Source organism: Cladophialophora bantiana (assembly GCF_000835475.1).
Source record: "Cladophialophora bantiana CBS 173.52 unplaced genomic scaffold supercont1.6, whole genome shotgun sequence".
Classification (NCBI taxonomy): Eukaryota; Fungi; Ascomycota; class Eurotiomycetes; order Chaetothyriales; family Herpotrichiellaceae; genus Cladophialophora; species Cladophialophora bantiana.
The window spans coordinates 1086501-1102200 of NW_015971580.1; the positions used below are offsets into that span (position 1 = coordinate 1086501).

General features: G+C 49.7%; 4 protein-coding genes across 4 annotated transcripts; 2 read left to right on the forward strand and 2 right to left on the reverse strand.

The window, feature by feature from the left end:
* Positions 1-38: 38 nt before the first annotated feature.
* On the reverse strand, positions 39-1958 carry Z519_04711 (uncharacterized protein; the record flags this gene model as incomplete). Its single annotated transcript, XM_016762456.1, has 2 exons — positions 39-1752; positions 1816-1958. The coding sequence occupies 2 exons, from the start codon at positions 1956-1958 to the stop codon at positions 39-41; spliced, it is 1857 nt and encodes a 618-aa protein (XP_016621403.1).
* Positions 1959-5026: 3068 nt separating this feature from the next.
* Z519_04712 (cytochrome c peroxidase, mitochondrial) lies at positions 5027-6167 on the forward strand (the record flags this gene model as incomplete). Its single annotated transcript, XM_016762457.1, has 2 exons — positions 5027-5519; positions 5575-6167. 2 exons carry the CDS (start codon positions 5027-5029, stop codon positions 6165-6167), a joined length of 1086 nt encoding a protein of 361 aa, XP_016621404.1.
* A 1147-nt stretch (positions 6168-7314) lies between these two features.
* Positions 7315-7878, reverse strand: Z519_04713 (uncharacterized protein; the record flags this gene model as incomplete). The annotated part of the gene is made up of 1 exon (XM_016762458.1): positions 7315-7878. The coding sequence occupies one exon, from the start codon at positions 7876-7878 to the stop codon at positions 7315-7317; it is 564 nt and encodes a 187-aa protein (XP_016621405.1).
* Positions 7879-14039: 6161 nt separating this feature from the next.
* Positions 14040-15635, forward strand: Z519_04714 (T-complex protein 1 subunit beta; the record flags this gene model as incomplete). The annotated part of the gene is made up of 1 exon (XM_016762459.1): positions 14040-15635. One exon carries the CDS (start codon positions 14040-14042, stop codon positions 15633-15635), a length of 1596 nt encoding a protein of 531 aa, XP_016621406.1.
* Between the last annotated feature and the right edge of the window lie 65 nt (positions 15636-15700).

Consider the following 15700-nt stretch of genomic DNA (forward strand, 5'->3'; position numbering starts at 1 on the left):
TCTGGGCATGTTTCTAAGGTTCGCACTATAGAGCACCCTTAGCACGTGGAAGGAGCATGGTTCCCGTAACCTGCACCACTTGGAAGCCAGGGAAAATAGTCTGGACCATTAGCTTTATCAAAGGGACAATCGCTCGGTGAATGGCTGGGAGAGTTGGGCCCTGTCCAGGTATAACCCTGAGGAGTGCGAGAGGAGGAATCTGGATTGTCGTGTCCGCCTGCAGCAGTCTGAGATGCGACGGACTCTTTGGCTGCCTTGAAAAGGTTGTGGACGATAGAAGCGGCTGGATAATTCTCTTCGAGCTCAGATAAAAATAAGAAATGCAAGTCGAGGTTGTTAACAGCGACTTTTCTCAACAGTGGGTTCGATGATTTCATGGCAAGCAGAAATGTGTGCATGGCGGGAGCTATTAGAGGGATGCTCACTGGGCCAGCATAGGCCACTGTGCCGTCGTTTATGAACGCTTGTAAGGCGGAGGTAGATGCTGCCGCCGCCGCACGTAGCCGTTCACCGGTCTGCTCAGGGCGATCTGGTCGTAAAAGTGCAATGAGTGCTGCTTGCTCATATAGTTGCAGTTGACCCATGGCCACACGGCGGGGAAGAGAAATCTTGCTTTTGAGGCCGATAAAGGCTTCACTATGAGAAAACACCCGGGAGGAAAGTTCATCGACATGTGTACTCGATCTCCGAGATTGGCGCGGTTTGTGTCTCTCTCCCAGGAGCTCCCTCAGAGCCTCGCTGGTTATGAGCAGGCGATGCCAGATCTCCGCAAATGCAGCAGCATCGCCGGAACTGTAAAACTCCTTGCTCTCAAAGACCATTCCTTGGTAGCTGAGTTGAGTTTCGGGAATTAGCGGCATGGAGGTACTACAATGATCGCGATTCAGCCTCAAGGGGCGACCCATACTGAAGGCAAGCCAGGCATCTCTGAGCATACAGCACCACCAGAGGGTTCGACCGAACGCATACTGGGTGTGTTGATGTGCAGAACAAGGATCACGGTGCAGACCCAAAGTTTGTGCAAGTCCAAAGGCAATACCGGACCAATACCATGATTGCATAACATCATCTGCGTCGACGAACCAGAAACTCAACAACAACGCGGCTTGAAGAAGCACAGTTTTGTCGTTCTCGTGACTTAGTTGATAGAGCAATTTCGCACGAGTGACGATAGAGTCTTTCATCATGATGCGACTCTTATATCCTGCGACCTGCATGGTGGTGTCGGAGATGTAACTTGCAGCAACTGAAAACATGCTCCATACGAGTAACAGATTCATGTGGGACAGGCCCTGATTGGCGTAATCTCGCAGAAAGGCAGCGCCGTCCAAGACCGGGAATGTCGGGTGGACGAAACAGAAATATACCTTTATCAGCTCCGAGCACACTTTCTCGCTAGGAAGAGAGAAACACCCTTTGGCCCGTAAATACTCCAGATCCTCTGGAGCAAGCGATTTTCCGGTGGTAGTGGCGATCAGCAAATAGCGATCAGCAACGTTGCCGCCAACAGTTGCGTCAAGCACTGCTCCATAGCCATGTTTGTCCCCGATGAAAACGGATGCTGGGATTGTGGCCGAGGGAGACGAGATACCAGCCCCCAGAAACTGGCTCTCTCTGGCTACTTTTTGTGGGCAGACGCTTGGCGCTGAGTTAGAATCTTCTACATCGCTGTGCACAAGACCCTGCTCGTTGGCGCGGGAGTTGTCAACTGCTGCCAGTCGACTGGTCTGGTGCAGCTGCTGTCCTCTGGGGCTGCTGTCCGGTCAACTGATGGTTCTCCACAAATATCATGCCTGAATTGGCTGAACGGCATACCTGTAAGCTTTCCTTGTCCTCAGGGTACACTGGTTCCCCGTCTCGGAGCACTTGGTGCAGGGGACTTCAACAATATCCACGTCACATCGGATCTTTCTCTCGTGGCAAGAAGTGCAAGCTTTCAAAGCTCGCCTTCTATGCATCCTGCTGAGGCACGGAGTAGTTCATTCTGAGATGATCCCAAGATAACGTCGAGATGAAATTGTTGCGGAATGTTTTAGGCCCCCAATGTTTTGCTGACGCCCGCTGACGGCTGTACGGCTGCCCATTGTGCCCAATCACCACAGCTCTGAAACACTTAGCCAGTGCCCCGGTTAAAGGCGGGTTGCTCGGGCCTGGAAGCAGAACTGGACTTTGGTAAGGTAAGGATGTGATTCAATTGGAGGGCATACTACAGGGGGTCAAGAGGGCGAAGGGTCTGGGGAGACGCCTGATTATAATAGATATACTTTCGGTGGCTTCCGCCGAGCAGCAAGGCTGATCCTCAACAAACGGCCTCACCTGCCTCGCTTAACCCCTCCTGTCCCAGGTGAGAGCGCTGAAATCGTGATTACGAAGTGCACGGACTGGTTTTGTCTGGCTTGTCCCCTTCCAGAAACAAGTAAGGGAACGACAAGTCCTTCAAAAAAGTGTTGGTCTTTGGCTGCCAGCTCGAGCCTTGGAGCCTCGAGACCGTATGAAGATGGTTCCTCTGGATCCCTGGCCACTAGAAAAGCCTAGGTCGCCAATGAGCTCAGCTGCCTACTTAGGAAGCCTTTCGGCGTACACCTACCCCGCGCATACAGACGCTGTGGCCAGATACATACCCCACGTTACCTAAACGACACCGTATATACCGTCTTCTCCTGCCAGGACTGTCAACGCCACAGGCTTTCTATATTGAACGGGGCCTCTCAATTTCTCATTAGGACTTTCTGAATCCATCATGTACAGTGATTGCATCAAGCCTGCGTATTGGGTAAAGCACAATTGTGCTCGACCCGCTCACTGCTATTGGCCTAGCCGTGAACAATTCGATCTAATTAGACACATCATCATCGTTGTTTCCAAGGCGCGAGAACTCCATCAATTCGGGTCAGACAACAAAACGGTGGATGTTAAGACGACGACAAAAACCTTCGCAAGTTTGCAGCCCAAATTCAGCAGAATAATCCTTCTGACGAAACGGAGAAGCCGCTGGAGTCATACAATCCGAATCTTGACAGCATCCGCAAGGGTTGCAGGGACGGCGCTCAGGACCTTCTCGGCGTAATAGCTAAAGTGACGACGGAATGGAAGATTAGCAATAGACGAGCACGAGGAAGGCTCTCTATGGAGCGCGTGGAGCAAAGAGAAGATATATGCCATTGGGAAACCATTCAATACGTATCGAGACGAAATCGACCTCTGGCTGATTGTAGATCTTAGGTAGGTCAGGTACCAATCCACGGGCGGGAAGACACTACGGGACTGTGTTCACCTCTCCATCATGAAAAGAAGCAACAACAGACATCTAGCTCTTCCCTCGGTTGCTTTGTACAGGGAACGTGTCAACCTCCTCACCCTCCAGCAGCTCGGTCTTTCCGACCTTCAGTGCCACAACACCAAGATAATCGTTGACGCTATTATCAACGACAGGCACATCCTGCAACGGGCACTGCAGTCCCAGAGCGCTGACACTAGGAAAGTCATAGCAGATGAACAGTCCTAGACCAGCGTCGCGATGGTCAACACTGCGCAGGCCGCCGGGAGCAACAGCTAGGAGGAGCAAAGGGCCATTTTCCGGCAGATTATCGAGGCGAAAGAGGCCATAGAGCAGATAAAGAATGATATCCGATGACGAATTTAAAGGGATGATGCCGGCATATATCAGGTCCCACCGCCCGAAAAGGAAAGGCGCTGAAGGAGAAGAGCAATCTCATGTCTTCCGCTTTGACATTCGAGGCATAGGAAGGAGTACAGATCTACCATATGATCGAATATGCTCCGAGATATGTCCTGGGGTATGGATAGAAGTAAAAGAGAGGAGTAGAATTATTCGGGCTTGTTGGGGACGTATAGGGATATGAATGAGATCATGACCAAATGAGTGCTGGAGACCAAAGGTGACGCCAGTAGATGATGCGGTTAGTTTGAACTAAACTCGCCCTCGAGACTGGTACTGTATTCATGAAGTGGAAACAAGGTAATCCTCGGGGAGCTCGACAGTCCCAACTACCGAGAAATGGCATGACGTCCGCCAGATAAATCAGATATACCCCGTAGTGACAATGACGTATGGTAAGACAGGGTGAGATGCTAAGATGCTTTGGTCGTGTATCTGCGAATATAGTTGCTTAACATAGCGTGACTAGAGGTGGCTGGAGTAGACTGGGTCAAAGCACGGGGAACAAACAGGCAGCGGTGAATTTCCAGGCACAGGAATGTATACGAGAGAAAAATCGTGGGCAGTCGTGGTCAGGGTCACGATAAATTAGGGACAAAATGGCGAGAAAATGGAGAAGCAGCAATGTGCCGTGAATCCGGGGGACGATGGAAGAAGGTGAAGTGATTTTATAGTGGAGCTTATGGTGGATTTTGTATTTACAATCTTGTATCCAGGTACATATGTCCGAAATGACCTTTTTCGGGCTCTGTATTACCGCTAGTATATTTCTGCGCACAAAATTATATCGTACGAGCCTTCTCGTAAGAACGCACTGCTCTAAAATGACTTGATCCATGAATTCGCCCGGCTGTCGCTGAAATGTAATCGGGTGGAAGTCCTCGGAAAACAGTCTTTACATTAAATAAAATCTCCCTCACGTTACCTGCTTGATAAATACCTTCCAATCAGTGTAGGCAGACTTGTAACATCAAAATTCTGATAAAGATCCGTCAATTTTGCTCCACTGTAGCACCACTCATGCATCAGCAACCAGTAGAGCAATAAGAAAGTGGACTGATACCCTGTTGCGGAATACGTATCTAGACATGTCACTGTCAGACACCCCTGTGGTTTTCAGCCTTACGCATCGGTGGAGCTGCGGATCAGGCTTTCCGAATACAGAGTACTTATTCTTCGTAAGTGGCCCCGTTGAACAGTCTGAAAATGTCTCTGTTTAGTATACAGTGATTCCTGGCAGCATCTTGTCTCGTTGTCCTATTAATTCATCGTTCGGCCTATTTGCTTGGCGGATTCCTCTTTCCCCTTCTCAGACATTCTTCTGCCCATTTGCATATATATATCACTATGGCTTCCGCTACAAGTGTTCGAACTTTTATGAAGGTGGTGTCTAGGAACACCGTTTCACCAGCTTGGTCTCTTCGTATTGCCACTCGTCCCGCGAGCAAGAGCCTTGCGAGGCCGGCCTTCCAACGATGCTCCCGGCGCCACTATTCATCCCAGCCTCCACGCCAAGCCAACAATATTGGCACTATGGGACTGATCGCCGCCATTGCTGTTCTCGCGGGTGGCGGGTACTACTTCAAAACTCAAGTTGCGGAGAGACAGACCAAGCCAAAAGTCGTAGGTCAACCGCCAGCGTCTTCAAGCCGTCTGCGGAAGATTACCAAAAGGTGTACAATGCTATTGCAAAAGCTATTTGGGACAACGACGAGTATGACGACGGGTCATATGGGCCTGTTCTACTTCGGTTGTCGTGGCACACATCCGGATCTTACGATGCCGCAACCGGAACTGGGGGAAGCAATGGAGCCATCATGCGATTCGCTCCAGAAAGCCAGTATGTTCCCAACAGAGGCCTAGAAAATGCTCGCAACTTCTTGGAACCTATCAAGGCCCAGTTTCCGTGGATCACCTACTCGGATCTCTGGACTCTCGCGGGTGTCTGCGCAGTTCAGGAAATGCAAGGCCCAATTGTCCCGTGGCGGCATGGTCGACAAGACCGAGACGTCTCTATTGCTCGCCCGAGGGCCGTCTCCCAGATGGGGAAAAGGACCAACATCACGTTCACGCCGTCTTTAGCAGAATGGGGTTCAACGACCAAGAAACGGTGGCTCTCATCGGCGCCCACGCCGTCGGACGCTGCCACCCGGACAGATCTGGTTTCGACGGGCCCTGGACTTTCTCTTCCACAGTGTTCACCAACGAGTACTTCAGGCTGCTTATGGAGGAGAAATGGGGATGGCGGAACTGGAAAGGGCCCAAACAATACCAGGACCAGACCAGCAAGAGCCTCGTGATGCTGCCCACAGACATGTCGCTGAAGCAGGACCCCAAGTTCAGGAAATACGTCGAGATTTATGCCAAAGACGCCGACAAGTTCTCCAACGACTTCTCCGCCGCCTACTGCAAGTTGCTCGAGTTGGGAGTGCCCTTCGACAGCAGGCCCGAGGACAGAATCACCTTCAAGCTGACTATCGAATCGTAGCTTCTATTTGGTTCGTAACAAAACAGCAGAACGGTGTCCAGCTGATGGGTTATAGTAGATCGCGATGGGCGCTCACTATACTTTTCTTCTCCTGTTTCTTTATCTTCGGGCGCTTCCTCGATAAATTGGCTTGCATTCAGCTTGGTGTTGGAGCCCTCCGACAAAAAGATATAGAGTGAAAGAGAATGAAATGTAATTTTTCTCGAATATTGTTTTTACCTCGTATATCGCATTCAATGCTTGTGTGAACCAACTTCTTGAAGCCGCTCCCTCCCCTTGAGAGTTATCTGGTTTCGTCGAGGAGGCAGCAAATTTGTGAACCTTGCCTTCACCAATTCCGGCCAGGTCTGTTATGCGATCAAGCTTATTTACGTTCATGAATCGATATATAATGGCTTCCGTAATGCGATGATTACCTTCAGTGTGACCTTGAGTGCCAGTAGGCGCCTCGATGAGTCTATAACCGTAGGCCCTATCCAAACGAAAAGCAGTTTGAGACGGTCCAAGAAGTATAAAGTCGCTGTAGGAGGCCGTCGCCAGTTCCAGAAGAGCGCCACAGACGTTTTCATCAAGCCCACCATTATTGACAACCAATCGCCCACTTCCCGCATCGCAGTAGAGGAGCTTTTCGGTCCCATCGTCCTCATGATGCCTTGGACACATGAGGACGAAGTTTTTGGTATGGCCGACAATACGCAAATTGGCGTTGGTGCATCGATCTGGACTAAGGACCTGAAACAGGCCAAGAGGATGGCAAGACAACTAGAGGGGGGAAGTGTGTATATGCACAGGCAAATATATCTGGGTGTTTTCGTCCCATGTGGCGGACATAAATACGGCGAGATTGGATCTGAGCTGGGTCTGCAAGGAATGAAGGCGTATTGCCATGTGAGATCTCTGTATTTAAAAAGCGAGATCGGCAAGGGCGTCATCCTCATCAGAAAGGTCCACATTTCCGCATTGGAGGGCACCTTCCGGCGGAGTTCGAGATCAGTCTTGAGCTTCGGACTTGGTCATTTTTGTATAGATATAGAACATTGGTAAATCCACCTTCCTCTTTAAAGCTAGTACGAGGTGCCCTCTGAACTTGCTATCACGGTTCCCAACGCCTCCTGTGGGTATACCTGAAAAATCAACTGTCGCTAGACTAGTCAAATGTGTCGGACAAAGAGTTGGATAGATGGGGGTTTTCATGGTGTATGTCAAAAAATCCAGCATTCGTAGGCATGTCATCAAAGATCCCAGGCAGAAAATCATTGTCGGGGAGGTCCGAGTGAGATATTCCTGATTGATGTTCAGTCGCAGAGCCTTTGGTCAAGAGGTTCATGTTCGGGCACATGCTAGGGGGAAACGGAAACAAAGTTTTCAATGTCAATGACCCCAGGTAAGGCTCTTCAACTCCGTCTTCTTCATGAATGGATGCGGGTTGGGCTTTGGAGAAGTGGACCACAACCTCGTCAGCAGCTCGGTCGCTACTGACTATCCAGTTTATCCAATCCAGAACCACTATAGCCGATGGCCATTTAGATTGGAGCTGTTTCAGAATATCTCTGATGATATCTAGCTCTTCAGCCACTGTCTTCCTCTTTGTTTGAACAGCGTGATGTTGATAGATTTGTGTCACACTGTCGACCACGCAAAACCAGTTGTAAATAGGCAAAAAATAGACGACTCCGTCTCGGTAGCTCATCTCTTCAAACAGCCGGACCATGCATGAAGAGGCTACAAATGGAAGCTGTTAGAGCATAGGAGAAGCGCTGGAGCTGCGCGCACAAGCGGCAAAGAAGGATAATGCATATGAAGTAGAGGAGAAAATTCTCCGACACTATTCGACGATATGGCATGCGGGTAGAGCCATCGTACAGGCTCAACTCTTCTGGAAGGTCATGGACCCAGTCGCTGAGAAACTGCAAAATTCCGAACATTTGGTCGGAGGATATGTCGCGTCTGCAGGCTTGAGCGGCTAGGATCCTGTCTAAAATAAGGCATAATTTGGCGTAGTGAATAAAAGCCTGGGCTTCGGATTGACAACTTCGAAGTCTTGCAAGGCCGATGGGCGGACGTCGGTTTCGTGAGTCTTAATGGCAGGAGGCCTCCCATAGCACGCAGCTTGCAGCTTATCAAAACACTAGTCAACCGTAAGTCTCTTTTCTGTCAAAAGATCAGGGTAGAGAATGCAGGCCATACATAAAGGTGCCACCATATCCTGCGACTGACCCCTACGTCTGTCCACCGTGTATACGACGATTCTTTATGGAGACCCATCTGACAAGCGAGCCTGATCGCCGCTCCTGTCCATAACCACGGCGGATCAAGGCCTACAGCATTCGGTAAAGTGTTAGACCAACACCCCATCAGGCAAATTGATTTTAAGGTAGTCAAATTGTTCCTCTCAACGTTCAGGTACAGCAGTGTTTTGGCATTATGGTAAAATTTGGCAGAGGTCCAGGAGGATTGTGACGCGCTCGGGTAGCGGAGCATGCTCCCAACAAAGCAAAGAGCTTGCATCAGTAACACGGACGGAGTGTCAACTGCGACTATTGGCAGTCAACGATACCGCTGCTCGAATCAAGTGTCTACCAACGCCTTTGTCAAGATTGGATTCGGCATGGCAGTAGCTCCGGTTACTCTGAGAATCTCATGGGTGAAGTCGTTTCTAGATCCCAGTGTTGAGCTGTCGCACCTTGACGGAGGATAAAGTTGACCTGCAAGAACAGATTCGTCACCTATGTAGCCTAATCGATCCTCTGATCGATTCGACAAGCTTGTTTGGCCATAAGGTGAATTATCAACCTCGTCACCCAGGCTGTTTCTGGCTTCGATCGAGGGAGTTGGAAGATCGCTCTGGTGGAGGTCACTGCATATATTTCCATCGGGAGCTGTGGTGATCAGGGTAAATGGGTCTCACAGCTGGCGAGGTTGCAGACGCTTTGGTCGATTTCCTCGGTAAGCGTCGACGCATCCTTTAGAAATAAAGTGAGATGAGTTCGATTGTCGTGTTTCGCAAAATGGCCCCAATCGGCACTCACGGCACACCTGATCATATCTCTTGCAATTGTAACAGATTCCGTCAGGATGGTGGAGATCGCATTGGACCCAAGACGAGGCTAACTCTTGTCAATGAGAAGTTGATCTTGTCCCACCTTTCGATTATGACACTCTTCGCAGACGACACGGGCACGGTTGGAAACCATGGCATTATGAGGACGGCCCTGTCATCAAGCTCAGTCGTGCATTGTTGGTCGAATGTGTAAGATTGAACTGCAACACGAACCTAGGGAACCTAGCCAAGCGGCTTGGTTCCCCGCTTATTGAACATTCCGAATGTGGCCCGAGAGTTGACATGCGGAGCTGGTACGAATATAGTCAGTTCAAGGCACTTATACTGCGTACGAGGGTTATAGTTGCCAAGATCTGCTATTCTACTGGGTATTTTAGGTTAGTCCGCTTAGAGACATAGTGGCCATACTCTTACCCGGATAGCCCAGCAAGAATCCTCTGGCGGCCACAACAATAACGAGAGGGTAGACAGGTCAGTCTATCAACTCTCAGGACTACTTATCTCAAGAGCTATGCGGAATATTTCCAGCAGCCATGGCCGCAGTCCCCCCAGCGTCTACTGGTACCACGACCCTGGTAACCCATCGTGTCTCGCTACTAGGAAAGAAGCACACAGCAATACCACAGTCCCAACCATAGCCTACTCTTTGCGACAAGCTTCGTTTTCTTCGTGCTTCTCGAAGCTCCGATGACACGTCTCCTAAATATGTCATCGGGGCGTACGACAAACCTCTTCGACATCGTGATCAATAGTCAACCTGCTCATGTTACAGTCGGGAAGGAGGCTGTGGGAGGCGAGGAGGACCAGTAACCAACCTGGACAAGCACAATTCACACGTATACCCTTGGAGGCGTGGTTGGTTGCTATGGCTCGATTCATGTTCACTACTGCTCCCTTGCTGGTCGGATAAAGGAGATGTGATTGACCGCTAATCAGTCCAGCGACGCTGGCGATATTTACAATGCTTCCTCTCTCAGGCTCCGAATTTTTCTCTATGGCCGGAACAGTATACTTCGCCATCAGCATCCTGTTCGTAACATTGATTTCCAGTGCTTTAGCCCAGGTTTCAGGGTCGACTTCGTGGCCCCCACATGAGGAGAGGGGGAAAGTGTTGCATACAAAATGAGAGTGGATCTATCTGCTTGATTGTGTCTTGTCTCTCTACCTGTTCAAATACACTTTGGCCTGTGATCTGAGGGCCATTCCTGAAACCTCCTATTTCATCGTCATGCCACTGCAGAACGACGAGAACAACGGGGTTGAGGTAGGTGGCGCGGTTCATGAGATAGCTAGCGTCTCAGGTGGCGATCGTGCAACCCTGTCAACACCTGCTCATCAACAACTACGGACCATTGCTTTACAAGTCGTTGGGATATGACACTCAAGATCAACTTGCCTTGCAATGTCGGTTTACGATCCAGGTGGTCCCTTTTCAACCTTATCGGTAAGCTCCTTTTCGTGCCGAGACTCCACAATATCCTCACAGTTAGTTTTAAGGTGCTGCATTTACGGATGATGTGGGACACAAAATGTTCATGGTCGTCGGCGTTCCCGGCTGCATCGTCTGTCTCAGCTTCGAAGCGGCCATGGTAGCTTCATTCGCTTCCCCGCTAACCCGAACATTCAAATTATACAGGGGTCCGAATAGGTGTAGCAGCAATGTGAGAATTCTGTATTCATCAATATAGTTTACGTTGCTGGACACCGACGAGGAAAAGGATGTGGTGACGGCACTTGTTGTTGGTGGAAATAGGATGAGTCGGATTTTCGATGAGTTGCCACTCGAATGCCAATCTATTGTTGCCGGCCCAAGTGTCATCTCCCTAAAAGATGAACTGTCCTTCTTCGTGGACTTGCCGACAAGTGAAAGTAAGTGGTGGTATGCAAGTAACAAGTAGAAGCATTTGGTCACCCCCCCAGCGCTTGAGACGCTGGAAACGGACAAGAATGGTCTGATGTGTGAGACATAGCTGAATGACAAGAGTTGGTCCCTCCCACTTTGGCCGGTGCTCTACCACTGAGGATTGCTGTCACGAGGTTGTGTGTGGCTGGAATTCTTCGGAAAGCGGAAGATGCGGGATAGACGAAGCCAAAGCAAAATACCTGTTTAGCAGATGAACTTATCGTCGTACCACCTAAATCTGCCTCCGGCACAGATCCAAACGTCAGGCGATGGCAGAATGGATTGTTCAAACTCGGTCATATCACACCATGGCAATTGCTCAAAAACGACCGATATCCCATGCTCTTGCTTCGAAGCCATTCAAATCTGCAAGTTAACTCCAGATACTCCATTTTGAACAATCATTATATAGTTTCAGGATATAAAGGTAAGATGGACTGGTTAGTACGCAGAGGTCTGGGGCCAACTTCGTGTTCGTAGTTCGGCGACATGACGGACCAACCAACGCAATCTTCGCACCATCATGAGAATTGCGCTCATGAGAACGATCCCGTACACAAAGAGCATCACAAAACATGCCAGGGACACGGTGAGCACGGGAAGGAGGGACATCACCACGAGGGCCATAGCCACGAGGGCCACCCGCAGCATGAACATGTTTCCCATTAAGGCTTTCGAGATACAAGACAAGGTTGCCGCGGGTAGCAGTGTGGGTACAGCTGAGATTTCGGCATCCAGCTTTTCCGGGTTTTGTATATGTACCATGGTATGTGCTCCGCGGAGGAGTTTGATGGTCCGGGTTATATCGAAAGAAAATAACACCGAATTTTTGGATAACATCTTTGATATCGAGATGCATGAATTGGGTAATTACATATCGAGCCGCAAAAAAATTGGTATGAGCCTGCTCAGTATCGACTTCACTGGCTCTGTGTCCTGGATGTCTCGGTGTAAATGCTTCCAAGTTTAGTTGCATGACTTGGCCTGAAGAGGAACAGGACGTTATCACTGAAATAATCATTTGAAGTCTGACACTCACTGGGGACCTCTCTGGCATGACATCTCGAATAGTTGAAGTTGAGCGGGACGTGACCGATATTTAAAAGCGCCGGCTAGTGGGCTGGTAAACTTCCAGTTTTCAGAGTCTCGCCAGCCCCTGGCTGAAGAGCCCTGTTGCTACTGCGAGTGCTGGACAAAGAAAAATTCCTCGATTGACCAGATACCCCGAATAGAGTCCTCCCTTTCCATAACATCGATCTCCTCCTCCATGCCTCACAATATATCTCATGTCATCAGGCACGAAACTGGAGCTCCAAGCCCCAAAATGTCAAGCTCCGACCGAGATAAGACCAAAAGTTCACGCCACTCCAAGCAGCCAAACTCGGTGATGCTTTCAACTCCTTGACCCAAGATATCCATATTCAGAGAATTCGATGAGGATGTAGCCACTCAATGACGAGCGACGATAGAAAGAAAGCCATTGTGCGGATTCCGTGGTGTCGGCGTAAGCAAAATGTGAAGAGGTCGTCTATATGTATTTGACGGATCGCGGGCTGCAATCCGAATTCTGGTTCACGGACTTAACTCAACTTATCAGCACTAGTCTCGCTCAATGAAGAAAAGAATTGTGAAATCCGAGGTAGAATGTTGAGAGAACGAGAAAGCTGACCTTTGAATCGTACAAAAGCACACACCGAAGACCGATCAACGCAAGGCAGCAATACAGGCTACCATGACACTATTATTCCTTCCAACTGTCGTGACTGATGTCATTCGCTTCTGATAACCCCAGAGAAGACGCAAAAAGAAGAGGGCGCAAATTTGTGGCTAGCCGAAGGTAGTCTGATGGAGACATCTCCATAATTGTACTCGTGTGGTAATGAAACAGAACCGGAAAATCCGTACTGTCCCTGGCAGGCTGGCAGTCGGCGCAATTTCTGTTATCATTCGGTCTTTGGGCCCAGACGTCCGGTCCTGAAATTTGTAATCGCAATGTAGTCATTCTTTACCTGCAAATCTCAACTTGCGCTCAGGCACTAGGTCAAGCGCCTTCATAGAGCTTTTGAACGCCGTTGCCTTGGACAGTCGATCTTTGAGAATACAATACGCGGAATGGCTGACTGGTGCGAAATTTCGCTCATGACCGGACTGTGGCTCAAGTGAAGTGGTTGCCGATATCTCTGAGCGTGGGAGTAACACTGTGCTATCCGTACATCTTCCTCGTTGGGGCCTAATGACATGCAATTACCCATAATTGACAGGAGCTGAATTCTGCAGTATTCGATTAGGAAACTGGAGAAAGAAGTCTAGAGAGTGTCTCGGCCAGGGAATAGCAATTGGTAGTTGCTGAACAAGGGATAGAAAACCTAACGACTCCCTAGATAATGTCCGGTCGTTTCGTTTATTGTATATCTGTGTAGTATCCAGGAGCCCCGAGCAAGCGTAAGGACCAAGAGGTGGTGATGAACAAGATATTTCTGTTGCGGGTCAAGTGGAAAGGTGGATAGTTAAGAGATTAATCGCTCACAATTGTGTCTTGGTTGCTTTTAATTGAGGCCAGCAATGCCTTGCAACAAATTTTTGTGATGCTGACATTGTTGTGTAATCGATCAAGTCTGAAGAGGCAGCAGAGGCAGCAGACACCAAGTATATGAGAAAGGTAAGCGATGATGATGGTAGCAAGTAAGCTAGACATTCAATGTCGAGGGATAATCTCGAGATGAGGGCGGCAACCTTCAGCCTTGCCAAGCCGCAGCCTTGTCACTGCATGGTCTGATTCTCCCCGCAATTCTTCAAAATTTGGGCTCGCCATACGTGCCTTGACTGCGCAGAGATACACTTTTCCTGTTACACCACCCTCCATCAGAAGCAACAATAGAAGAAGAGGAGGGCATCAGGCAAAGACACCATGGCTGCATACGCAAATCCCACTCAAATTTTTGCCGACGATGTGCAAGAAGAAAAAGGCGAAAATGCGCGTCTCTCTGCCTTCGTCGGTGCAATCGCAGTTGGGGACCTAGTGAAATCCACCCTCGGCCCCAAGGGTATGGACAAGATTCTTCAATCCGCTTCGACAGGAGAGATAATGGTGACCAACGACGGTGCCACAATACTCAAATCGATCGCCCTCGACAACGCCGCCGCAAAAGTCCTCGTCAACATATCGAAAGTCCAAGACGATGAGGTGGGAGATGGCACCACGTCAGTCACGGTTTTGGCCGCAGAATTACTACGAGAAGCAGAGCAACTAGTGAACCGTCACATCCATCCCCAAACGATCATCGAAGGCTACCGTCTCGCATCTCAAGCCGCTCTACAAGCGCTAGAGAAATCCGCCGTGGACAATTCAAAAAACCCCCAGCTTTTCCGGAAAGACCTCCTGGCAATCGCTCGCACAACTCTATCCTCAAAGGTCCTCTCTCAAGATCGTGACCAGTTCGCCAATTTAGCGGTTGACGCCGTCCTGCGGCTGAAAGGGTCTGTTGATTTAAACCACATCCAAATCATCAAGAAATCCGGGGGGAAGCTGTCCGACTCTTACCTCGACGAAGGATTCATCCTTGACAAGCGCATTGGCGTTAACCAACCGAAGAGATTGGAAAATGCAAAAATACTCGTTGCGAATACTGCAATGGACACGGATAAAGTGAAAATCTGGGCTGCCCGGATGAAAGTTGGTTCCACAAAGGAACTAGCGGACCTAGAAAAGGCTGAGCGGGAGAGAATGCGGGCAAAGGTCGAGCGGATCAAACAGCATGGGATAAACTGCTTTATCAACAGACAATTGATCTACAACTGGCCGGAACAACTGTTTACCGAAGCGGGAATAATGTCAATTGAGCATGCTGATTTCGACGGCGTGGAACGTCTGGCTTTGGTCACGGGCGGAGAAATTGCTAGCACTTTCGACCACCCGGAGTCCGTCAAACTTGGGCACTGCGACTTGATTGAGGAAATCATCATCGGCGAAGACACATTGATCAAATTTTCCGGCGTGGCAGCGGGTCAGGCCTGCACCATCGTGCTAAGGGGTGCAACAGAACAACTTCTGGACGAGGCGGAGCGCAGCCTGCACGATGCTCTTGCTGTATTGTCACAGACCGTCAAGGAACCCCGCGTTGTCCTTGGAGGCGGCTGTTCCGAGATGGTGATGGCCAAAGCCGTGGATTCCCTCGCACAGAAGATCCCCGGTAAAAAGCGATTTGCTGTTGATTCTTTTTCAACCGCACTACGTCAACTCCCTACCATCCTCGCGGACAACGCAGGCCTTGACTCTTCGGCTTTGGTCTCAGAGTTGAGAAGCGAGGTATATAGAGGCATGACGAGTTCAGGCTTGGATCTCTTGACTGCCGGGGGCGGTATTGCTGATATGCGAGAGCTGGGTGTGATTGAGAGTTACAAGTTGAAGAAGGCGGTGGTAGGGAGCGCCAGCGAGGCGGCTGAGTTGTTGCTGCGAGTGGATGATATTATTCGGGCCGCACCCAGGAGGAGAGAGCGAATGTGAGGTTGAGTAAGTGCTGCAAATGGCGGATGGCAGATGGCAGAGGATTAGGCGAGTGGAATGAACAG